Source organism: Hyaena hyaena, unplaced genomic scaffold (assembly GCF_003009895.1).
Source record: "Hyaena hyaena isolate Hyena2069 unplaced genomic scaffold, ASM300989v1 scaffold_737, whole genome shotgun sequence".
In the NCBI taxonomy this organism is placed as follows: Eukaryota; Metazoa; Chordata; class Mammalia; order Carnivora; family Hyaenidae; genus Hyaena; species Hyaena hyaena.
The window spans coordinates 730,059-757,348 of NW_024081368.1; the positions used below are offsets into that span (position 1 = coordinate 730,059).

Genomic DNA, 27,290 nt, shown 5'->3' on the forward strand with positions numbered 1-27,290 from the left:
TTTTTCATGAATTTAGAAGCTCCTGAAAATAAGCTTATGCTGTGAAATCATATATGCATAAAAAGGACAGACAGACACAAAAGTCTAAAAGTCAACACTTCAGATAAAATCTCAATAAGTATGATTTGAACTTGTGTGGAGAGGTTGGTGTACATACTTTTTGTTTGTTTGTTTGTTTGTTTGGCTTATCATATTGAAACATACTGATAATAACCAAGGTGTTGTAGTGCATTTAAGACTTAGAACTGGTCCCTTTTTGAATTTTCACCTTTAATTAGAACAATAGACCAAACGTGGACTATAGGAAAACACAACTTTGCCTGAACTCTCTCCATGCTGCTTTTATTGCATTTAGCACTGGTCTTGAAATGTGAATATTTGAACTGATACTTAGCAGGCAGTAGTGGCCTCATACTGTTACTTCAAAGAGCCGGAAAAGTAACTTCATGAAAGGGAAAACTTGAAACTATAGTACTCTTTACCATTCTATTTGCTAAGCAGTGATGGGTATCATTAGTTCTGCTCTTTTGCATAATTACTGCAGTATTGTGAAAACTTTTTTTTGCCATCCAACTGGGAACAATTATATTATGTGGAATCTGGTATAACATTTGGCTTAGAGAAATAAAATCTAAAAAGCCCTTCTTTTCTAGCACTCTGTATCTGTAGTGCCCAGTGCTTGTTCAAGTGTGGTTTTTAAGTAAAAAATAACATGAATTGCTGACAGTTAAGGAGACATAATTTACTCTTTATAATTGTTTAGTTAATTTAATGTGCTTCGATAAATTTTACCTAGCACATCACTGAGCTGTTAAGGTAATTCATGCATAAAATGATAACAAGTTTATTAAGTACGATGCTGACATCACTGAAAATTTGAGACTTAAACTTTGCTTGATTAAATCAATTCATCCAGTTGAAATTAAGTAACGCTGAGAGTTAGGACGATTTGCTATTTATGTACAGCTTCCAAAGTAGGCTGTTTTTGTCTTAAAAGTATACAATGACCTTCTCCCAGCCGCACCACCCTACCCCATCCCAAAAACCAAACTTCTGAAAGATACAACTAGAAGAGTATGTTTGCAAATGTTTAGACAATGAGGCACATAATTTCTTTCAAGCTTGTAAAAATTCTTCTTTGTAATTCCAGTATGTGAAGCCATTAAAATACTGTAACTGATTTTTTATTGTATTTGATTTTATAAGATCTTTTCGTCTTTGAAGACACTACTACATTTTAGCAGGGATAGTAAAATTAGAATAAATGTCACAGTGATATACAGACAGCGATTGTCACGTTGGTTTTGTGGTTTCACACTTGATTTTTCATAATTTATAAGATGTGAAAAATGATCTTGTGATTGGCAAAAGAAGGTTAAAGTATGACTTACGTGGTGGAAAAATTACTTCGGCATTGCTGTTACAGAACCATAATTACAATAGGAAGGTGGGAAAATACATAGATATATCTGTGCTTGGTGTATAGTTAAGAAGGTTTCCTTAAAATGACAAAATATTAGAATAGATGCCGAATTACCCTTTTTTTGTCATCTATCAAAGCACAAAGTGTATTTTTCTGGGAACTTGTTAAGTCTCAACAGATCCATTTCTGCATATTTTTCTTTAAAAATTTAAATATCCATTTAAATGAAGCATTTCTCTTAATGAGGCTGACTTCTGAGTGTGCTCATAAAAATGGTGATATGACCAAACCAGAAGTTTCAGTCAGTCAAGCTTATCTTTCTGTGCTCCAAAATGCTACTGAAGAACATCTAATTAATGTCATTTGAAATTATTTTACCGCATTCTTTGGTATTGTCACATACTCAAGTATGGCTTTAGCCCCTGCTCCTGAGATCCCGTGGCTCTTGCCAGACTCCAGGGTGAGCTAGTAAACTTACCTATCTCCGCGCATTAGAAAAAGGAATTAGCTCTAGCTCCCCAGCTCCCAGGGCAGCTTTCAGCACCTTTCCCAAGGTGGCTAGTGTCTGCCCCGGCAGGCTGGGAAAGGATGGGAAAATGCACTGCAATGATCTAAGAAGTAAACTATCAACTTGATGTGTTTTCCTAGCTATTGAAAATCTTCTCATATTGAAACCCATTGATAGTGAAACTGTAGAATTCCTCTGATTTAAGTACCATCTGGATATGCTCAAGGCTTTAAAGCTGTTATCTCCGCATAAAATTTCAGAGTCCTATACTTTTTACTTCACCAAACTATCCAATTTTAAGCCACAAATATTTTTCCAGCTCTTTCAGATTTTATCTAAAAGTATATTTTAACAGTATTTAAATAGTTCTTAAACAATAACAATTTATCTTGATAGATGGCATGCTGTGTTTTTTCATTTTATTTTAATTAGCCATTGTGGAACCAAATTCCCTTTTGTTTTAGTCTTTTAAATATTGTTTAATTATAGTTATCATGCCAGATATCTCAAAGGTTATTTTACCAATACAGTTTCATTTAACATAACCCATATGGAATCAATAGCCCAGTTTCCTAAAGTGAATGCTTGGAAAATCTTACATTCATATGTTAAGAGCACACATCCTTTCCTCATTAGTTGGAAAGTACAGGGATTTTGGCACGGGTTCTGTGTGGAAGCATTGTGCAGCTTTTATATGGATTTTGTTTTTAGCCTTTGATGACACTGTTTAGAATAGGAAGTATCTAATAAGTAAAGCATTTTGTCTCAAGTGCTGCCAGTGTGTTTAATATATGCCTGGAGGCCTGAAACATTATCTTCTTCACTACAGTAATATGCATTTAATTCTCTGAAAGCAGAAGGTCGAACTTTTAAAAGGGACGCAAAGTACATTTTCAAACAGAATAATTCAAAACATATGGAAGAGGGGACCAGAGTAATGTACAGTTGGTTTTTATGGTTTAATCATGATCATGTTAATGCACACCAGTAGCTAATTAAAGAAAACTTTTATTGTCCATTTTAAATGAGTTAGGTAAAGAGTGGGAGAGCTGATGTAACAGCACTGCCCGGAGAGCCATGTTGCTGCTGCCTTCACTAACAGCAAGCAGATACCGCTGTTTTTTGACAACTTAAATTATTAGTCCCCCTAGACAATAATAAAGCAAAAGTTATTTTCAGAGTTACTACATGGTGAACTTTTCTCTTTCCACAAAGGAATAGTAAATTGATGCCCAAGTTTAGGGCTTAGCACACATAATTAATTATAAAACTTCTCCAGAGCAGGCCAGATACTCTTTAGTATAAAAGATAAATCTGCAGTGAACTGGTGACAAACCAATGGATTTTTAAATATGTCTCAAAAATCATCAGCTTATTTATATTTCAGTGCTACAAATAGTGTGGAAACTTAGAAAAATGGAGGAAATCTTGGCTTTTAACCCAGTTTTAAGAATTTAGTTTCCTACTGCTGTGAAAGTTGTACTTTTTTTTCTTTCTCTTTTTTTTTTTTTTTTTTCCTTTTCAGTGAGAGTCAGAGTCTTTCATCTCTGGGTCATTGGTTCAAATTCCATTCTGCTCAGTAGTGACTAGAATTAGTTACCATCTGACTTCTGTTCAGTAACCTGAATGACCCAAGTTGATAGCTGCCATCCTGCCCTTGCTGATTATTTATATCTCAAGATCAGGCTGCCTGACATTCACTAGAGCCTAATGTGGCAATCTCAACACATAATAGGGTGGGACACTAAATATCTTTACCTATGGGAGGTTTATTTTGTCATGTTAACACCATTGGGGAACACTTAATTTACTTTGAGAAAGGAGAGACTAGATTTTAAATAACAAAATCTGTAAATCAGAAAAAGAAAATGTAATGCTCTGTGCGTAGAAAGTAGTCTCATAGAGTTAACTGTGTTCACCTTTCCTGATTGAGAGAATAAAAATAGTTGAGTTCTGGATTTCAGTGTTCCATGGAACTCAACCTAAAGGAATTCTTTATTATTTCTTTATTATGTGGTATACAGATCTTTGGTTTGTAATGCCTCAAAACATGAACAATTAAGGGGGTGCCTGGGTGGCTCAGTCGGTTAAGTGCCTGACTTCGGCTCAGGTCATGATCTCATGGTTTATGGGTTCGAGCCCTGCATCAGGCTCTGTGCTGACAGCCAGCTCAGAGCCTGGATGGAGCCTGCTTCAGATTCTGTATCTTCCTTTCTTTCTGACCCTCCCCTGCTCAAACTGTGTGTGTGTGTGTGTGTGTGTGTGTGTGTGTGTGTGTGTGTCTCTCAGAAATAAATAAAAACATTACAAAACTTTTAAAAAAAAAAAACATGGTCAGTAAGTCCTAGACTACTTTTTTCACATATTATTTGAGAATTCCTAGTTGGTCATGGATCTGGTGTATATTTGAAATTTTTATAATAGGGATAACTAAAAGCTTTAAAATAAAGTTATCATTTGGTAATTGCCCTGTTTTTTTTTTAATTTTACTGAATTTTTATGTTAAATGTGTTCCTTTATTTAGTCAGCACACAGTTGTTAAACTCTGCCATGTTACAAGGAATATCATGTGTGCTAGGAATACTAATGACATTCCCTCTTACCAATAGCCTAATATCTGACTAACTTTGTATCTACTGATTAATCTCTTTAAGCCTCAGTTTCCCTGGCTGTGAAATGGGGATAACACTGCCCCCTCAAAGGGTTATAACACTTGGTGTAGAAAACATATGTATGTGCTAACATTTAGTAAATAACAAACATATTCAGTGTGTGGTATCTTATTTTTTAATCATTAGTTGCTTACAATTGAATTGCTCTGAGATAGAACACAGTGTGAAAAGTGCTATGATAATATTAGTTTGCTATAAAAGTGTAAAAGCTGGTAAGACTAGCACCATCTGGTAGGGTTGAAGAAGTCTGCACAAAGTAGGGGACTTCTTTTTTTTCTTTTTTAACTTACCCTTTATTGCAGCTGCTGTGTGCGCATTAACTCACTTAGCATTGAAGCAACTTTGTTGGATGTTAATGTCCCCAGCGTGAGGTTGAGGACCCAGCAGAGACTGTGAGGATTGCTCAAAGTACGGACCGGACCGCTCTCAAGGTAGAGAGTGCAGATCAGGAAAGAGCCCATGAATATATCTGGAAAGACCTTAAAGAGAACAGTACATGGGAGGTCTGTGTCCACATGTGTCTATAAGCTAACAATCATGTATTTCTAGTATGCAGAGCAGTTTTTTTCATGTAATATTCTATCAGAAACTAACGTATTATCAAACATTTATGGATCTTCTCTTAAGCATGCCAGGCTCGGCATTAATCCTTAGTGATAGACAAAAGCCAAGAACTGTGGCCCAGTCCTTCCCACATTCCGATACCTGGTAAAAGAGACAGGAGTGTGGCAGCGGCCTATTCTTAGGTATTTCCTATATACCAGGCACTGTCCTGGCCTCTTTAGGCAGATTAGCTCATTGAATCTTCAAACCCTTTGAGGTCAAATTTAATATCCCTATTTTACAGATGAGGTTATGTAGCCCTAGAGAGGTTTGTAACTTGTCCAAAATCCTACAATCAGAAAGAATCAGACTTGACCCCACAGCCATCTGCCTCTGAAGCCTGTAAATATTTTAACACTATCTAATACTGCCACCACAGAACATTTTAGGAGAAAGCTGAAGTATGTGTAAAGTGCTAGGTTCACCAAGCAGGAAAAGAATGAGAGAACAATTCTGAGACCAGTGTCCTTTGTTCTGAGTCTTGATGGATAGCGAAACATTTGCCAGCTCCAAGAACCTCAGAAAGGGCTCTCCAGGCAGGGAATAGCATCACACAAATAGAATGGTTTAAGAGGACATGGTATCTTCAAAGAACAGGGCTAAGTTGTTTTTGCTTCAGATAGTTCTTGTTGGACTCTTATAACAGTATGTGTCTCCTTCAGCCATTTAAAACTCAATATGCAAGAAATATTTTTAAAATTCTAGTGATTCTTACATCACTGTCTTGAATCAGTTAACAGCCTTTAACATTTTCATAAGCAACTCATAATAATTTGTACCATGTGGAAAATGATACTATTTTTATCAATTAAATTAAAGAAGACCAAGAAATGATAAGCAACATGCAGAACTTTGGAAAATATTTTTCCATTGCTGGTGCTAATATAAATTAATGCAGCCTTTTTGGAAGAGTGTTGACAATATTCAATAACCTTAAACTTTTTTGTGCCATTTACCTGGTAATTCCATTTTTAGGAGCTTTTTTAAGGAAATATTCAGTGTTTTTCAAGATGTTTGTTGAGAAAAATTAAAAACTGGAATGCTCAATTATATGAAAGTGTTCCTGACGTTAAATGAAATATTATACAGCATTTTCAAACAGCATTTATGAAGAGTATGTTAGCATTTTGAAAAATTGGGGTATAATTTGTCTCTATGGTATGATGATAACCATAAAGGGATTGAAGGTGGGGGAACTTTGTACAAGTAGAGAAAAAAATACTGAAAGGAAGTGCACTAAAATATTACTCTTGGTTATGTTTGATGACAAGTGATGGGAGGATTTGGGTTTTTTCTCAGATGGTCCATGGCTTCTTTAATGAATCTGTGTTACTTGGATAACAAAGCAAATGAAACATCGAGGTCTCGAGTAGAGTAGCGTCTCATGAACTGATAGTTGGCAGACCTAAGAAAGGGGAAGCAGAGAAGCAAACTAGAGATCTCGGCGCTGTGCCGCCATAGTGACCAGAACTGCTGGCCACCAAGTTGTCCTTTGTTCTCCACACAGGGAGTGGGAGATGGAAAATTTTGAGAATAAGTAGCCTTTGGTGACCTTCAAGGGCTTTACTTACTTATATTTTGCTCCATCACTTACATATACTCTGGTTTCAAGTCCTATTATAGAGAAAAATAAACTTCATTTTTAATAAAATACACCTTATTTTACTTCTCTTTGTCTTTGAGAATTTAAGACTGCTGATTTTTCCCTCTCTTTTCACCTATCCAGAAACTTACATATTAATTCTATAATGATAAGGGTAAACAGTGTAAGCTACTTCTACCTAAAATATAATTTCAACCAATAGTAATCATGATTTTGAAATACAAGTTTATTGTACTACTTGAAAAAAATCACTGTAGGGAATACTAATATATTCTTTAAAGAGGCATTTTTAAATATATACTACTGTTAGTATTAGTCCAAAGAAAGGAAGCCTGACTCAAAATATACTCAGAGGTTTATGTTAATAATAGAAATGCACATATGATGCTCTTTTTCAAGTATTTCCTTGGCATTTTAATATGAATAATTTTTTGAATGGTCACTTTTACTCTGATACAGGTTATACTAGAGCCATTTTAACAACATATTTATATAATGTCCTTTATATAATAACACTTGGAATGTAACTAGTTTAAAATACTTTATTTTTCCTTACAGATCTCTAAGCAAGAACAGAAAAAAACAGATGCATTTGACGGAAATGTGGCTGAAACCTCGTCTCGGTACAGTGGTGCTCAGGATAGTGGAATTGGCAGCGACAGTGTTAAAATCAGAATAGTACAAATAGAGCAGCACAGCGGTACCAGTCAGCATCGCATCGCCCGTCCCTCACGCCAGTCATCAATTGTAAAAAATCTCAATTTTATTCCCTTTGACATATTTATTACTGCAAGTAAAATCTCACTAATGACCTATTCCTGTACGGCCATACCCAAATCAAAATCGCAAGAACATAAGGATGATGAAAAAACAGGCAAGAGTTCATTAAATCTCCCAGAAGTCGATTCAGATGTTGCTAAGCCCAGCCAGGCATGTATTTCTACCGTAACAGCAGAAGATCTCTTGAGCAGCAGCGTATCTTTTCCTTCGGGGAAAAAAGTAGGGGTCATCTCTCTTGAAAGTCTTCATGCATCCACAAGGTCATCTGCTAGACAGGCACTTGGTATCACTATCGTTCGGCAGCCAGGACGAAGAGGAACCGGTGACTTGCAGCTGGAACCTTTTCTGTACTTTATTGTGTCCCAGCCTTCTTTGCTTCTAAGTTGTCACCACAGAAAGCAGCGAGTGGAAATATCCATTTTTGATGCTGTGCTTAAAGGGGTAGCCTCTGATTACAAATGTACAGGTAAGAGCCTTCAAATTTACTGGAGTGCTAATAACTACTACTACTACATAGTAAGTTTTATTCCCAACATATCAAGATTGATCAAACAGAAAACAGCTGGCAGACCAGACAAGACTTCTTTTCTCTGCGGAATATGTAAATATGTAAAGTTCATGTCCCACAGCTGAATCATGTTTAAGTAAATGTCTGAAATGTATCAAGGTTTAGCCTCAATGTTCTTACCGTGCCTCTGAATATTCATTTTTTTTTCAAGAGCTGAGTGAAACGGGTTCTTTCTGGCCTATAGAAATGCTTAAGAATTTCCAGTGATTGGGAAGTAAAGCTTTTTTCCTACTAATGGCCCATGGGTATGCTTTCCATATTAATGCAGCTGTTCGGGTTTTGAAAACAAAACAAGAGGAAAGGGCGCTGTTATAAACAGCAAGTCCGTTGGATGAAAAAAAAAAACCTTAAAAAATGAAGTTTATTGTTTTGGTACCTGTTTGATCTAATCATCATCATGCTGTAACAGCATTATATTAAATGTATTTGAGAAAGCTTATTAGTAAGGTAAGATCATTTAAAGATGTTTATGTGTATAAGAAACACATTTATTAGTGGTATTGGCCAACTGGCTCTTGTTTCTCCATCCATACCTTTCTTACATCCAAAGAGCGCCCTACATTGTAATAATTATGTTGAACTTCTGAAGCTTGTTGCCCTTAAGAGTAGGAAGGCGATCAGGGATTTGGATTTAAAATATACCGGCTGATAGTAACAAGGGCTGATGGAAACAGGGTCAAAGTGTAGAGATCGTTTCCCTGAGTTGATGTAGAATTGGAGATTTGGCGGGAGAACAGGAAGAGGTACTGGAACATCTAAGATTCAATATTGGAAGAAGGTCCTAGAAAGCTCAGATGTAAATCAGTCATTTTTATTGCTATCAGGTGGCCCCGTCTAGGAGATGGAAGCTGGCGGTGAGGCATTTGGAGAATTTGTCCAATCTGGAAGTCCAGCTGGTTTGTTCTTAGCATAAGGGAGAACCATTTTACACAGCAGGCTCCTGAAGAGTAGGTGGCAGGTGTGAGGATCAGGATTCATTTCAGCCCGAGGAAGTAGGGTCAGAGGAGCCCTTGGCTGTCTCTGAAGTGTAGTACAAGTCCTCTACTTTGGAAAAGGGTAACTAGCCAGTTGCTGAGGAAGAACAATCTAGGGTTGCCTCCTAGACTGCGTGCGTGCCTGCTCTCGGTTGACGCACTGGTACCAGCTCAGGCTGGCTTGCAAGAGCCCGCTATTAAATGTTTAGGAACTTTGAAAGATAGTTGTTAAACCACTGGTAGTTTAAATCGGCCAGAGTAAGAATATTTAGCCACATAGATGGGCAAATGCTGTCAGTCAGCTCTCCTGCTCTGAGAGCCAGTTGTTAAACATCTACGCGTAACCACTGTTTCCCTTCCTCAAACACATTCTCATTTACTGAGTACAGAATACAGTAGGAAATACAACAGGTCCATCAGGGGCACTGAAGAAGGGAGTGGTACTGAGATTGATGTTTCATGTTATTCAGGAACTCATGCCTATATACCTGCTACCTGTTTGGGGTCTCCTTAGCATTGACCAGAACTATGTGCAGAATGGGAAAATAAGCCTTAATTCCAAGGCTCTCCATAAGTTCTTTCAGCTGAAGTTGCTTAGGTTGGTAGCTTCAGTGGCTTCGAATAAAAGATTCTGATACTGAGTTCAGCAAAATTATCAGGGCTCATATCAAAGATGTGCATTTTAATTATAATCAGTTCTTAGGTTGGAATAATAAAATACTTTTTGTTTAAAAACACTCCTCAGGGGTGCCTGGCTGGCTCAGTCAGTGGAGCATGCGACTCTTGATCTCAGGGTTGTAAGTTTGAGCCATATGCCTGGGTATAGAGATTACTTAAAAAAAAAATCATAAAAAAAATTAAAATTAAAAACATAGTTTAAAATTTTTTTTAAAAAATTAAAATCCTTGTATGTAGACCAACATGGAACCCAATATCTGTAGATGAAGCTTAGAGTGAAGGTTATGGGCCACTTCATTACAGGGGGATCCCATGTGGGAAGAAAAAGGCTTACATTCCTTCTAAGGAGCATCTTTTGCATAATATTTTTGTGGATGCCTTTCTTTACACAAAATGTGTCTACTTAAACATTTACATTATCCAAAAAAGTTACCAATATAAATTATCACATTTCTTAAAATTGAATTTTATCAGAAAGTAAGTAGTTAAAATAGCTAAAAATATTAAAGAAACAACTAGCATTTATGGGGTATTCATTCTGTGCCGGACATTGTACTAACTTCTTTAAATGTATTTTCTCATTTAATCCTCATAACAACTCTGAAATGCTATATATAATCCTATCTTAACGAAGAGGAAACTAAAGTTTACAGAAGTTAAGCAACTTGTCCAAGATTACAGATATAGCAATAAACAGAGCTAAAATTCAAAACAAGATTTATTGAACTCCTAAGTCTGGTCACTCAGTGGATCCCTGGGGTACAGAGAAACATATGAATCCACAGTTCTCTGTCAGCCTTCATTTTCCACGCCAGAATATGCAAATGGTTCCCTCTGTAATATTTTAACTGGTGAATTTTTGTATCTTAAATGTATCATGATATGACGACACAGTACTGCCTCATGGTAGCATGACAAACCTAAGATTTAATTCTAGTTCTGTTATTTACAAGATGTATACCTATGTATAGGGCAATTGTAAAACTGAAAATAGTTAATTCATGAAAGTACTTAACATTGAGCAAAGCAAATAGTAAGCCCAAATAAATATTTACTTATACTGCTTTAGCTATTACGCTTATACAGCAAAAAGATTACCAAACTGGGAACCAGAAAGCCTGGAATTTGCCATTAATTAGCAGGGTGATCTTAACCAGATATTTACTTCCTCAAGTTTCTGTTTTCTTATTTGTAAAATGTGATGATTATGATAGATACTAACAAGGTCATTTCAATTCTGAAGCCTCATTATTCTGTAATTTGGAATTCATCTTCCCATACTTACCTTTCTAAAAATATTTAAACTATACTGCCCTGGCCTCAGGGAGTTGACATCTGTGAGTTCCCTAACAGAATAAAATATATTCTGACTTGTCTTAAAGATGCAGATTTTCTTTTGATATTCTAGTGGAGCACTAATTCATTCATTAAGTGCTTTAGATGCATAAATTTTATTAAATATTAGTGAAGTTATTTTTTTAAAGCAGATCCAAGGAATTGGTCCATTTGAGTGAACTATACAAGTCCCATTATCAATTTAGTTAAACAGGGACACTTACTGTAGCACTTTTCCACCCTAAAGAAAAGGCTGTTCTGTTCCATGTCAGGATTCTTTTGAAGCCCTGTAATCATGTGGGTAAGAAAAAAAGAGAAAAATAAGAATGCCTATAATGTTAACATTCAGGGGGAGGAGAAAAGTTGAGGTGGCCAGTTTCATTTCTGGATTCCAAAGTGAAAGAGTCATTGTAGTGTCTTATTTTTTTTATCTTTTTATTTTTATTTATTTATTTATTTATTTACAAATAGTTTATTGTCAAATTAGTTTCCACAAGTCATTGTAGTGTCTTAATTGGAAGGATGAAAAGGGGTGTCATCATGAAGCTAACTTTCTAAGAAAGATCCAGGAAAAGTTAAAGGCATCATAAGTTAAAAATGAAAGAGATAACTTATTACATCTTTCTGCAGTATTTATACTCAATTTTTGAAGGTATAATTGACATACAGTATTAGTTTCAGGTATAAAAACATAGTGATTCGACATTTGTTTACATTGTGAAATGATCACCATAGTAAGTCGTTACCATCTGTCACCTTACAAAGTTAATCCAGTTTTGTTTAATATATTCCCCATGTTGTATATTATATCCCCATTACTTTTTTTTTTTTTTTTTTTTTTAATAGCTGAATTTTTTTTTTTTCTAATTCCCTTTACCCATTAGGGCCTTCCCAACCTCCCCCTCTGCAACTGCCAGCCTGTTTTCTGTATCTATGAGTCTATGAGGGTTTTATTTTGTTTGGTTTTTTAGATACCACATATAAGTGAAACTATATGGCATTTGTCTTTCTCTAGTTGACTTATTTCACTTTGCATAATAACTCTCCTAGCCCATCCATGTTGTCACAAGCAGCAAGAGTTCATTCATTTGAATGGCTGAGTAGTATTCCAGTGTGGATATGTGTGTGGGAGGGATGTATATATGTGGTAGCTCTTTTTTTTTTTTTTTTAAGTTTATTTATATATTTTGGGAGAAAGAGTGTGTGAGTCAGGGAGGGAGCAGAGAGAGAGAATCTCAAGCAGGCTCCACGCTGTCAGTGCAGAGCCCAACATGGGTCTTGAACTTAGAAACCATGAGATCATGACCTAAGCTAAAATCAAGAGGCACATACGTAACTGACTGAACCACCCAGGCACCCCAAGTGGTAGCTCTAACCTTTTGAGGAACCTTCATGCTGTTTTCCATAGTTGCTGCACCAATTTACATTCCCACTAACAGTGGACAAAGGTTCCCTTTTCTCCACATCGTCAATAACATTAGTCATTTCTTGAGTTTTTGAGAATAACCATTCCCACAGTGAAGTGATATCTCATTGTGGTTTTGATTCTCAGTTTCCAGGTGATTAGTGATGGTGAGTTTCTTTTCATATGCCTCTTGGGCATCTGTATGTCTTCTTAGGAAAAATGTTTATTCAGATCTTTTGCCCATATCATAAATAGATTGTTTGCTTTTTTGTGAAATTATAAGTGTTTATGTATTTTGGATATTAACCCCTGAATGGACATATCATTTACAAATATCTTCTCCCATTCAGTAGGTTGGGTTTTTTTAGTTTGTTGATGGTTTCCTTCATTGTGCAGAAGCTTTCTAGCTTGATATAGTTAGTCCTTTGTTTATTTTTGCTTTTGTTTCCCTTGTTTCTGGAGTCAGATCAAAAAAGACATCACTGAGACTGATATCAAGGGGCTTACTGCCTATGTTTTCTTATAAGAATTTAATGGTTTCAGGTCTTACACTGAAGTCTAATCTGTTTTGAATTGATTTTTATATGGTGTAAGATAGTGGTCTAGTTTCATCCTTTTGTACATAGCTGTCCAGTATTTACAACACAATTTACTAAATTGCATATTCTCAATTGTATATCCTTGCTTCCTTTGTTGAACATTACTTGAACATATATGCGTGGGTTTATTTTTGGGCTTTTTATTCTATTCATTGATATCTGTGTCTGTTTTTATGCCGGTGCCATACTGTTTTCATTACTGTAGCTTTGTAGTATAGTTTGAAATCATGGACCCTGATACCTCTGGCTTTGTTTTTCTTTCTCAGGGTTGCTTTGACTATTCATGGTCTTTTGTGGTCCCATACAGATTTTAGGATTATTTGTTCTAGTTCTGTGAAAATGTCATTGGAATTTCCATAGGAATTGCATTAAATCTGCAGGCTGCTTTGGAGAGTACCGAATTTTAATAATATTAATCCATCCAGTCTGTGGGCATGGAATATCTTTCCATTTATTTTCATCATCTTCAGGTTTTTTCATCAGTGTCTTATGGTTTGCAATGTACACGTCTGTTACCTCTTTGATTGACTTTATTCTTGGGTACTTTATTCTTCTTGATACAGTTGTAAATGGGACTGTTTTCTTGATTTCTCTTTTTGCTACCTTCATTATTAGTGTGTAGAAACACAACACATACACATTTTTATCTTGAAATTTTGCTGACTTCATTTATTACTTCTAATAGTTTTTTTTTAGTGAAATCTTTAGAGATACTGTTCTACTGTTTTCTTTCCTCTGTTTTCTGATGAGAAATCCATGGTAATCACAGTTGTTTCCATATATGTAATATGTTTTATTTTCTCTAGGTGCCTCCAAGATTTTTTTCGTTATATTTGGTTTTCTGTACATTAATTATCATGTGTCTGGGCTTGATTTCTTTGAATTTATCCTCTTTGAGGTTTTCTGACCTCTTTAACTCTGTAACTGTATGATTTTTAAAACTAAATTGAGGAACTTTTAAGCTGTTATTTCTTTTTTTTTTTTTCCAATGTTTTTTATTTATTTCTAGGAGAGAGAGAGAGAGACAGCGTGAGCAGGGGAGGGTCAGAGAGAGAGGGAGTCACAGACTGAAGCAGGCTCCAGGCTCTGAGCTGGCAGCCAGCACAGAGCCCGACACGGGGCTCAACCCACATACCGCGAGATCATGACCTAAGCGAAAGTCGGACGCTTAACCGACTAAGCCATCCAGGCGCCCCTAAGCTGTTATTTCTTAAATGTTTTTCTGCTAATCTTCTTTGGACACCAACATTAAACTTTTTGTATTATTCCACAGGTCCCTGAGACTCCATTCTTTTTTTTTTCCTTTTTTCCTGTTTTCTTTTTTCTTCTCTGTGCTTCATATTAGATAATTTCCTCTGGTTTTCCAGTTCTAAAATTTTTATTTGGTTCTTTTCTATAGTTCCTATTTCTCTTCTGAGAACTTCTATATCTCCACTCATTTCAAGCATGTTTACCTACCCGATGAAACACAGTTATAATGCCTGCTAAAGTCTTAAATGCTGTGTCACTGCCAACACAGCACAGCCATTACAGCACCTGACCATCCCCCTCATACACACACACCATACTCACCCTTCAGGCAAAACCAGAAGAGAAAAAAGAAATATAAAAAGCCGCAGGTTTTTCCTACACTTGTGAAATCACAGAGGCCTTATTTCCCAGACATAAGGACTTGTGGCTGTTCTTGCCATCACTGTGCACCACAACCTAAGACTCGCTTTCAAGTGAAAGCTATGGGAGAAAAGAGGTAAAACAAACCAAATTGGGAAACACGCCACCGTAGGAGTCGCATCAGCAAGTTTGACTCTCCTCCCCAATCGACATTGTTCTTATTTACTTTTTAGAGTCTTCAGGCATTTGTTCTTCGTATTTTCTCTTGGAGTTTTGATTGTAAGCACCATGAGAGGTTGCAGGGAGCTGATTACAAACCTTTGGCTGGCACCCAGACATCCTTCAGTTTTAAAATAATAAAATTATTATCTAGTCTATTAGCAGAGACACGGCTTCCTGAGAAACTTAATACAGGATTTCCTCCAAAAGTGATACTTTAATATCTTTACATCTATGAGCACAGATCAGTTAATACGCTGTAATGAAAAAACTGCTCCCGGGGAGTTGTCAGCATTAACTTGATTCTGCACATGTCACCGTTAAGCAGAGAACATGTCCAGATACTCAAAGGGTGGTACTAGTGTTCTCTCTCTGTGTTCCTGAGGGATATCCTTTCATATAGTATAAAATCAAATTAGAAGAAATGCTATGAAATTCATTGTCCCTCATGTCAGTCTGCCTTCTCAGCACATGTGTATATTAAATATACCACTTATGCATATACATATGTAAAATCCTAAATTCTATGAGAGGCTACCCAGAATACATGATTAATAGAATCCATATTTATACCTCTACCTGCATTTAAGTAACCTTTTTTTTTTTTTTTTATGCACCATTTGTGCCTAATTGTCATCAGTTCTATTTCATTTCAGGTTTCTAAAAAAAAGATGCAGGTATAGGTATAAATATAGATTCCACTTGCCATGTATTCTGGGTAGCCTCTCTTAGAATTTAGGTTTTTACATATGTATATGCATAAGTGATATATATAATATGCATATGTGACTGTTAAGGTGTTGAAATATGGTTAATATGGCTCAGGAACTAAATTCATTCGTTTTAGTTCATTTAAATTTAAAAACCAATACTTAATTTGGTTATTGGAACATTTAAAAGTGTTTAAATGAGATTGAGTATAAGAATCTAATAAAAATATGTGTATTAAAAAACTGATGACAATTGCTTATAAATGAAAGATTGATAAAATATCATTGCCAATTTGCATAATTTAGTGATCTTAAATTTGCCAGCTATACCTGCAAGTATATATGTGTGTGGTCATTTGTTTTACTCGCCATAGTTTAAATAATGGCAGGTTATTTAAAGCCTAATTATCAACCCACATTTCTTTTATGACTCTTGCTATTAATAGTAAACTATAAACGATCTTTTATCTAGTCCAGGTAGATAATACATCTGTGAGTTAACAAGTTTCTTTTTAAAATATTAAAATAATGTGACAGTGGGCTTTTCCATGTCCTTCTTACCTGAAGCAACTTCTAACAGAAACGAGATCTTCTGCCAGTACCTTTATATGTAGCAGCTGTAATATTGGCAGTTCTCATTTAAATAAAGATGTATGTAGTTGTTTTTAACATAATCGTATTAGTTGTGTTTATAAATATTTAAAAATTGGTATTTATTTTATTTAAGGTAATGGAATCCAGATTTGAAATTGCCTCATATCTTGACTATGCAGCCCAAGGCAGACTTAAAAAGTCATTTTTCTTCTTGTTTGTTTGGGGCTTTTTGTTTGTTTTTGAAAAAATGACTGTGCCATCTGGTCAATTGTGAAGGAGGTGAACCATTCTGAGGGAATTTAACTCTCCCTCCTACTTCCTCAGCACACAGACAGTCCAGTAGCTTGTTACTCATTGTTTGCCAGGAACCAACAAATCGATTTGAAGATAATTGCTTCATCTCTCCTGCAACTTCTTTACTTTATTATAATTTTTCAAGCATCAGCTAGACAAAAATAGAGAAAGGAAAGCTGATTAGAATTCATACTGAAAGAGCAGGTAATGACACACTTCTGTGTATGACAGAAATATCCACAACATGGTATCTCTAGTATAGGGTACTTTCTACATTTTAAAGTTTTATGAAAGCTTACGTATATGACTTCAGGTCTGATTAAGAGGCAAACATGGAAAAGTTCAATGAGAGCTCAAGATTTGGAGTCAGTGAGTCCTGAGTTCTAATGCCAGCTCTGCTGCTTAACAGCTGTGTGATTGTGGGCAAGTTATTTCCTCTTTCTAAGCCTTAGCCCCTTATCTAGTATACAGCGAGAATGCTGGTAGCGACCTGCTAGAATTGATGTGAGAATTAAATGATGTATATCAAGCTCTTACCTGACTGTGTAGCACAGGGCCCCATGCGCGTTAATACTGTTGTTGTTTTTATCATCGTTAACATCTTTAAGTTGAGTTTAAAAATAGTGGTTGTAATCGGCCAAAAGCATCCATGTGATTTTAGTGCAATTTTATAGCTTATTGTGTAGTTTGAAAATTTTCAGTTACAGTAATTGGCTTCTTTAGCCTTTCATGAATAGGTCTGCAGAAAATGTGCCAGAGACATCTGAGTAAACCAACAGTTGGAAAATCATAAACTGCCACCTTACACCTCATAAATCATATCTTGATTTCATTTAGTTATTGTGACTTTAAGAGAAGGATTGAATTACATGTCTCTTTAGAATTAAAGGTTTTGCTAATGTCTCTAGAAAGGCTTAGAATTAACCTGTGACTTTAATGTCATAATGATCACAACTTGAACATTTATCTGAAAATTTAGCTGCTGGGAACATTTCTTGCTGGCCAGTAATATGAAGTGAAATTATTACTTTGACAAAAATCAGCCAGTAAGTAGATCTCTTAAATGAGAGTAACTCTCGAGCATCACTCAGGGAGAGTTGTGGGGAGAAAGTTAAGTACGATGTGACTCAGCCAGCAGGGGGAGTTAACATATGGGGAAGGATATTGGAACGGAAATCAGAAACTTTGACTTTCAGTCTTGACTCATTAGCCAAGATTCTTTGATGCAAATAACTAAACTTCTTGGTGCTTTAGTTTCCTTATCTCTAAAATGGGTATAATATTATCTGGTCTCTATAGTTTCATGGTTTAATTTTAGCTCCAAATGAGATATGTATGAAATGCCTTGGGACTATGAAATATTATTCAACTCTAAGTGGGGCTTCTGTACTTATTAGCAATAAAAGGAAGAGCTTAATGGATCTTCCTTTTTGAACATGAGAAAGATTAGTGTCATGGCCCTTTTCACATCCATCTTGATCATCAGGATTTACTTAAAATGCATGAGAAATGGAAAGAATCATTTAAAGCCACTGAATTGTCTTTCAGTGTTACAGAACCAAGACTTTGCTCAGAGAAAAGAGGTTTAAAATTGGGATTAAGTTGATCTTCCTTAGAGATATATATATAGATATACATGACTACATATATATTTTTCTGTACAGCACCCTATATTTACTTACACTGAATTTAATCAAATGTTGTTCTGTAAAACATCTGAAACCCATGTTAGAATTTAAAATGAAAACCAAATAGAAAAGAGATCAAGAACACCACAGAGCAAATCAAAAAATAAAAGGAATTTATAGAAATGATGTTTCACATATCATCTGCTGGTTAGCATCATTAAATATAAATGATGTAATTCCTTTTATCTTAGCAAGATACTGAAGACTTGGTTCTAAAAGTAAGAGCCAGTGGGCACTGATCATCACACATCCCGGCAACCACTTTAATCCTTCCTGTTCCTCTTCTTCTGGGCTCGAGGCCTGGGATTTCAAACCAGGAAATTTTCTCTTCCCTTTCCCATCAAATCCTAGGACGTACAAGGTACAGAGTATCGGGTAAAGTGCATATGGAGTTAGCCAAATGCCTGGATATCAACAAGGGGATAGTGCCCCTTACTTTGCATCCACAACAATTTAGAATTGGTTTTTTGGTTGATTTTGCTGTTCTGATATTGAATTGTTTCTGTATTTAATGGATCTAGGTTCCTTCACAACTTAATTTTCAGGCATTTTGAGGGTTTTTATGAACTACATTTGCTTCTGTGGCTACATTAGAAGAAAAAGATGCCATTCAAGCTAAGGATCATAAAAACCATAGAAAATAGGAGAAACCCAGTAGGCCTGTATGTAGCTTTGCCTTTTTTATATACAGTGGTCGAAAGGTGACTGGTGTGATCATGACCTCCCGCTGCGGGGAGTTACCCTGCCAGCTGCTGAGAACAACCAAATCCAGCACCACAGTGGCTTCTGAAAGAGGCCCCTTTGGAGGTTTAACAATATTAATTTCATAGATAGAGGCAAATAGATCTAGATCCTCCAAACATGCTTAGCTTTAAATTTTATTTAAGTTCTATTTAGAAACTCCTTTGTGTATTCTTGGCTGGGCACAAAAGGATTAAGCTGAAAAATCATCTAGGAACATATTGTCAGGGAATTTGCAGAGAGGAAGGGAGAGTAGAGAATCTCTGAACCCTCACCTACTACCCTGATTCTTTAAGTGTTTTCTCCCTTTCTACTCTGGCTGTGAACTCTGCTTATCTTCCTTAACAAAAGAAAGCTGTGTGAAATTGAAGTTCTTATGCACTCACCATGTTTATTGGACATTGAAAATTATTTTAAAAATTTTTTAACGTTTATTTTATTTTTGAGACAGAGAGAGACAGAGTATGAGTGGGGAAGGGTCAGAGAGAGCGGGAGACACATAATCTGAAACAGGCTCCAGGCTCTGAGCTGTCAGCACAGAGTCCGATGCGGAGCTCGAACCCACGGACTGCGAGATCGTGGCTTGAGCCGAAGTCGGCTGCTTAACCAACTGAGCCACCAAGGTGCCCCTGAAAATTATTTTAAAGTGTCATCTCAGTCTTATCTTTGTATAAAAGTTTATGTACCCAGATACCTTACTAAAAGGAGTTCTAACTTCTAGTTTAAAAAACAGAAAAGAGTCTGTTTGGTTTGCAGATTATTTACTTCTCTGATTCATACATTGGCCAAATATTTCTTTTTTTTTTTTTTTTTTTTTTACAAATAGTTTATTGTCAAATTAGTTTCCACATAACACTCAGTGCTCATCCCCACAAGTGTCCTCCTCCATGCCCATCCCCCCTCCCCCCCACATCCATCAGTCCTCAGTTTTTGTCAGCATTCAAGAGTCTCTCATGGTTTGCCTCTCTCCCTTTCCCCCACCATTTCCGCCCTTCTTCTCCCCCTTGATCCTCCGTCAAGTTCCTCCTAATCCTCCTATACGTGCAAACATATGATATTTGTCCTTCTCTGCCTGACTTATTTCGCTCAGCATAACACCCTCAAGGTCCATCCATGTTGCTACACAACATTGGCCAAATATTTCTAAGGGATGGAAAAGAACACAAGAATATAATTTTGATAATTACTAGAACTGAAGTGCAGAAAAATTGCCAGATCTATAATTTCTCCTTAGCCAGGAGAATTTGAGAGTGAAGACAAGTACATTGACAAGTATTTTAAACCTCAATAATAGTTTTAAGAATTAAATATAAATAAACTTACTACTGGTTTTTAAGATCAAAATTCAGTATACTTTCCACTAATAAACAAAGAGTTTTATATTTTACCTATTGTCTTCCTCTTATTTCAGATCAGTCTGAAAGATTTTTCAAAATTAAAAAGCAAAGACAAAAGCTAGGAGAAGTAGACACTTGAAAAGCACCACACATATGTACTCCTATTTTGTTTAAAGTTGTGTTTTAGAAACAAAATAATAACTGTTATTGAACTTTACCATGACATGTCCCATCCTAAACATGTTATATATATTATTTGATATAATATTCTCAACAACCCACAATCTTGTGGATTGTCCCATTTTGGAGACTCTGTGAAGTTAAAATTAAATTTACCCAGTTTAAGGAATCAGGACTTAAACCCAGATCTGTCTGCCTCCAAAGTTCATGTTCTTCTCATTACCCTGAATTTTCCACTGTGTTATAAACTGATGTGAACTCTCCCATAGAACAAAATGTGAGAAAGCTCAATGAAATAGGGCTGTCTGTGTTCAGTAAGTCCTAAGTCAGTGACAGACTATGTCATAAACCTCTTCTGTATGACAGTATCCTATCACCTGCCAGCTGTCCCTCAAGAGTTCATCAAAAGTCACTTACTTCGTAAATATCACAACCCTGTGTACTTCAGGCAAAGAAAGCCAGTCTCCCTGAACTGCCATAGATGCCCACTTTGGTTCTGTGGCAGCCCAGGATCAGTCTGGACTCATTAACTATGGCAGACTATAGCATGCGTGTAGCCCATAACAGGTCATTGAAGATGCTGCAAAAAAAAAAAAAAATGAAAGGCTAGTCTTATGTCTTTTAAAAAAAACCAAGCATTAGATCCTTCTGGACTTTCTGGAACTGATAGAATGAAGACAGAAGTAAATCTTGAGGCTATTTGCAGTGCTACATCATACAAGCACTTACTTTATGCTTCTGAGGAATTTGCAATATTTTGATCACGTACTACTGTCAGAAAGGAAACTCAGTGCAGTATGACATCAAAGCAGAAAATTACCGAAATTTAAATCCACAACAGTAGTTTAGGGAACACACTAATTTTATTTTATTTTTATTGTTTTAATAATTTATTGTCAAGTTGGTTTCCATATAACACCCAGTGCTCATCCCCACAAGTGCCCTCCTCCATGCCCATCACCCCCCTCCCCCTCTCCCCCACCCCCAGTCCCTAGTTTGTTCTCAGCATTCAAGAGTCTCTCATGGTTTGCCTCCCTCCCTCTCCCCCACTATTTTTCCCCTTCTTCTCCCCCACGGTCCTCCGTTAAGTTCCTCCTAATCCTCCTATACATGCAAACATATGGTATCTGTCCTTCTCTGCCTGACTTATTTCGCTCAGCAGAACACCCTCAAGTTCCATCCATGTTGCTACACGTGGCCAGATTTCATTCTTTCTCATTGCCCTGTAGTATTCCATTGTATAGATAAACCACATCTTCTTGATCCATTCATCTGTTGATGGACACTTAGGTTCTTTCCATGTTTTGGCTATTGTTGAGAGTGCTGCTCTGAACATTGGGGTACATGTGTCCCTATGCATCAGCACTCCTGTATCCCTTGGTTAAATTCCTAGCAGGGGAACACATTAATTTTAATCATAATGACTCAGCAGGGATAACATTAGCATCAGTAGGACTACAAATGAAAGCATGATGTAATTTCAAAAGTTGTTGATAATACTGAGCAGGATTTTGTTACCCAGAATTGCAAGCAAGCAAACAGGATCAGATTAATACAGTAAGAAGCTAATAGCAGGAATAAGGTGATAAACTGTTTACCTGCTGGAGAAAACATGGTTCAAATGAGGTACCCAATGAATCAAAAGTTTATTTTTCAGCACTCATCCCCCAAATTTCAGTTAGTAACATTTCTTCCAGTACCACAAGTTTACAAGAACTTTCCACCAGAGGAAAAATTTGTATCCTTGACATTGCTCCATATTTGTATTAGCACTCATGTTCCACAAAAATGTAAAAGACAAAGGTACCATGAGACCACTGAATCTGAGGGAGAGAACCATTATGCTGACTGTAGTTACTTGTATCTTTCACAACAGAGTCTTTGCCTGGAACTTCCAGGGAAAGTCATCATTGGGCTAACTTTGCTTTCAGCTTTCCTTAACCAGCCTACTCATAGAGATGTTCTTGAGCACAGAAGTGGCCAAGAGAGAGCAGAAAGAGGCACAGATTATCAACTGTTTTGTAAACCTGAGGTTGATAAAAGCAACTGTTAAGGAAGATGGGGAGAGGGAGGAAGAAATACTGGTGGTTTAAAGTCTCCTTCGAGTCCTCTTCATAAGAGATGCCTAGCTTTCAAATAAACAACTCCTTATGGCATTGGGATTTTATTTATTTATTTATGTGTTTATTTTTAAATTTTTTTTTAATTTTTTAATGTTTTATTTATTTCTAGGAGAGAGAGAGAGAGACAGCGTGAGCAGGGGAGGGTCAGAGAGAGAGGGAGTGACAGACTGAAACAGGCTCCAGGCTCTGAGCTGGCAGTCAGCACAGAGCCCAACGCAGGGCTCGAACCCACGAACCGTGAGATCATGTCCTAAGCGAAAGCCGGACGCTCAACCGACTAAGCCACCCAGGCGCCCCTATTTTTAAAAATTTTTAATGTTTTATTTATTTTTGAGAGAGAGAGATAGAGACAGCGTGAGCAGGGGAGGGTCAGAGAGAGAAGGAGACACAGAATCCGAAGCAGGCTCCAGGCTCTGAGCTAACTGTCAGCACAGAGCCCAATGCGGGGCTTGAACCCACAAACTGTGAGATCATGACCTGAGCTGAAGTCAGATGCTTAACCAACTAAGCCACCCAGGTGCCCCTGGGATTTTTAAAATTAAAAGTTCTTTATTCACATAGTAAAAGAAATGAAAACACTGATTTTGCAATGGCTAACATTTAGAAATATCTGGTGTAAATATCTGGACTTCATTAAATATTCAGTGTTATAGCAGTCTTTAAAATGGAGAAATTATCACTAAAATCTGTGGGGAAATGCCTTCTCATTGAGGCCTCAGTAAAAATTCAGCTCAATTATGACAAAGACATTTCTTGCCACATAGTAGAGCAGAGCAGAGTAGAATAGAATAAAACTTAAAATATCTGTAGCTTTCAGCTGTTCTGTATGAGCTTGGAAAAAACAAACTTTTTGTTAAGTAGAAGACTGCAAAGAAAATAAATGAGTTTATTTTCCAAGTTTCATTTTGAGTTGGTCACACTGAATCATGTTATATTTTATATAATTTAAATGTTACGCAAAAACATACTTAACTCTGTGAATATTTGCTGAGGGTTAAAAATGAGCAGCAGTACAAAGACTACATTTATCAGATTCAGAGGAAGACCTCCCAAGCAGTTAAGTGAAATGAAGGTTTTTATGAAGAAGAGCAAAGTAATCTACAAGCACAAAAAATATAATCTGAAACAAGTCTCTGTGAAAGCCAGTAATATCTTGATCCATCTGTGAACGGACTGGAGACTTTCTGAATCTTCTCTTTGGGTGTTCTTTGTGACATAATATGATGAAGTATTTTCTTTTGGCGTCCAGGTCAACCCAGAAGAAAAACAAATAATAGAACTTTGTCAATACCAATGTCTTCTTGAAGTGAATTCTCCCTGACTTTCAGCAAGATTTATGGCTGTGAGCAATTTGTCATTTTGTTCTCACCCATTTCCCCCACTCTACAACTCCTAATAAAATACTCTTTTCTCCTGCTTCTTAGGTGTAGGGACAAGAGCATAAATATGTTCATCTACATCAGCAGAAACTTATTTTTTTGAGACTTCCTGTGCTCAAATAGTGTTTCCTAAATACGGAGAAGAAAACTATCCAAGTCTGAAGGAGCTTCTAGTATGAAATAGTCATTCCTGCTTGTCACTCTATTTATATTATATTCACAGACTCTTTTAATCTTAGTTTATCTGGTACTTTCCCAGCTACATTGACTCGGAGGAATGTGTAATATGAATCCCATTTTCCAGACTTGATGATGGAATTAAGGAGAAGTTAAATTGAAGATATTACAGGAAATCTAAAAGTCATGACCCTCATCTTCTAGCCATTAGAACATAAGGGACTAAATAGTGACTTGCAAACTTGAGCTTTTTCTGTGGGATTCTGATAGACCTGCTACTGCTGCTGGGACGTGTAACCATGTGACTAGAGGCATAGCCAAAGTAGAGATTTTAGCTAAAAGTGGGAGAGTAGCCACTCTCCTGTCATACATTCAGTATTCATCAGCCATGCAACCTGCATTTTCCTGGATGTTCCTAATTTGTTATTCTGGTCTGTTAGCTCTATAAATACAGCTGTACTTTTAAACCAGTTGTGTATTAAACCAATAATATCATTAAACCAGTAATTTGGGGGATGAGGAGAAATAATCATTGAAAGTTTGGCTCCTTTACGGGGTGCCTGGGTGGCTCAGTCAGTTGAGCGTCCGGCATTGGCTCAGGTCATGATCTCACAGTCTGTGGGTTTGAGCCCCACGTCGGGCTCTCAGCTGACAGCTCAGAGCCTGGAGCCTGCTTCGGATTCTGTGTCTCCCTCTCTCTCTGCTCCTCCCCTGCTTGTGCTCTCTCTCTCTCCTCTCAAAAATAAATAAATGTAAAAAAAAAATTAAAAACAAAATATTAAAAAAAAGAAAGCTTGGCTTCTTAAGATAGATTGCCTAGACTTTTCCATGTTTTTGAATTCCTAATTCCCATTCTGCTTCCTAGTATTGCCAGTTTGTTTATTTCATCTTGCTAAGTCCTGTCCCCTTGTAATTGCCCCAGTGCAGATCTCAACACTGGCCCTCTAATTTCTATGAAAAGAGAGGTAACCTCCATGAAACCTATCTCCCCTACTTGGAAAACCCTCATTCATATTATCAGAATTTGGTGCTTTCCCATCTATACCTTGATGAAGGTAGAACATCAAAATATTGTCCGTTTGTAATGTTTTTTCTCTCCGCTTCACTTCAGGTTTTTTAGATGTTTTGTGTGTCATCCTGTTTTTTCTTGAGCTGTGAACATAGGTCTATATATCATTATGTGCTTAGGATCATCCTAAAGGTGATCATACTCCAGTGTGTATGTATATATGCAGATAGGTTTATCTCTTTAAGCTAGAGTCCTACATGTGCCCTTTCTGATTACAACAGCATGAGTGGATATTGAGAACTTTGGTGGTCACTCATTTTCAACCCTCTCCTCTAGTGATGCAAAATTACTGTATTTACGCTCTCATCCACCATACATGGAGAGTCCATTTCTCCTTCTCCCCTACACATGATATTATCAGTCTTTTTAATTTATGCTAATCTGATGAATAAAAAACTACTTGTTTTAATTTGTGTATGGTTGATTGTCAGGCAGAACATTGTTATTATTTTTCATAAAACTGCTCTCTCAAGGTTTAAACAACTTAAGGTAAAAAAAAATCTTTAAATGTTTCAAGGAACTGTAGGAAAATATATAATCACCTAGGGATGAATCTAGTAAATAAAAGTTAGATTTCTTTTTACCACATCTATAAAAAAAAGTTTGCATGCAGAAAGCATCAGAATATAGTTTAAGGACAACTACCATACCAAGGGGAAGCATTTGCTAATGTAGGATAGACAAATGTTAACACTCATAGCAAGAGAAAAAAACTAATAGAAAATGAGTAAGTAAATACTTTGTAGAAGAAGAATCAAATGGCCAGTAAATGAAAAGATTCTTGGGGCACCTTGGTGGCTCAGTCGGTTAAGTGTTAGACTTTGGCTCAGGTCATGATCTCATGGTTCATGGGTTAAAGGCCATGTCAGCTCTGCTGACAGCTCAGAGCTTGGAGCCTGCTTCAGATTCTGTGTCTCCCTCTCTCTCTGCCCCTCTCTTGCTATTGCGCTCTCTCTCTCTCTCAGAAATAAACATTGAAAAAAATTTTTTTAATGAAAAGATGCTTAACCACTTTGCTTTTTACTACTAACAATATAAAATGGCTATCTTACTATGTCGGTACATACAGATATTCTTGATCCTTCTAAACAACTGTATGGATTACCATTGTTTATTTAAGCACTAATCTGTTGATGGACTTCAGGTTGTTTTCTACTTTTTGCTATGAGTAACGTTTATGCAGTGTGTGTGTACACGCACTAAACAGGCATTATCAGTATTTTTAGTCTTGGCCTATCTAATATATGAAAATTTCTACTTATTTAAAATGTTTTTCTTTGATTATTACTATGATTTAGTATCTCATGTTTATATGCCATTTGTTTCCTTCATCTGTTAATTGCTTTTTTATTTATTCATTTAATAATTGCTTAGCCTTTCCTCTACCCATTTTTCTATGTTAATATCTATATTGATTATAGGAACTCTTCATAGATTAATGATATCCCTTTTCTGTCATGGAGCTTGAATATGTAATTCCTATAACTTGTTTGGTTTAGCCTAAGTTTTATTTGCCAGTCTTTTACACATCATATTAACATTTCTGCATCAGTGTAATTCTTCTTTGTCCATTAGTTAGTTACATCACTTAGGTCTGTTTTCTCTATGAGGTCATTGTTCTCATTCTAGATTGTGTTCTCTTCATAACGAAGAACTATGCTTCCTCTTACAAGTCTAGCACAGTACCATTTACTTGATAATAACTGCTTCTTGATGATAGCTACAGAGGTGAGATTCTAGAAGTAGACCTTCAGGTCCTGTCAGGTTACATAGCACCTATGAATTGGGTATAGATCCTACCAGCAACAGACTTTGCTATTGTTTCATGACACTTGACCATTATATTTGAAAGAGAGAAAAATATACTGTTACTATGTAATGGATCTACTATGCATATTCTCACTGCTTTAAATTCACTGATCATATAAAAAGAGAAGAATGCACTAGCTTAGTGTTTGATCTTTACCACATAGATCTAACGTCACGATCAATTGCTTTCACTATTTTCTTTGAAATCACA

General features: G+C 36.4%; 1 protein-coding gene across 1 annotated transcript in view; it reads left to right on the forward strand.

Annotated features, from left to right (window-relative positions):
- Positions 1-27,290, forward strand: part of VPS13B (vacuolar protein sorting 13 homolog B) — a 770,486-nt gene that overhangs the window by 556,075 nt on the left and 187,121 nt on the right. The window contains exon 34 of the mRNA XM_039218135.1: positions 7,368-8,055. Coding sequence (XP_039074066.1) covers positions 7,368-8,055 — 688 coding nt within the window. The remainder of the gene's footprint in view (positions 1-7,367; positions 8,056-27,290) is intronic.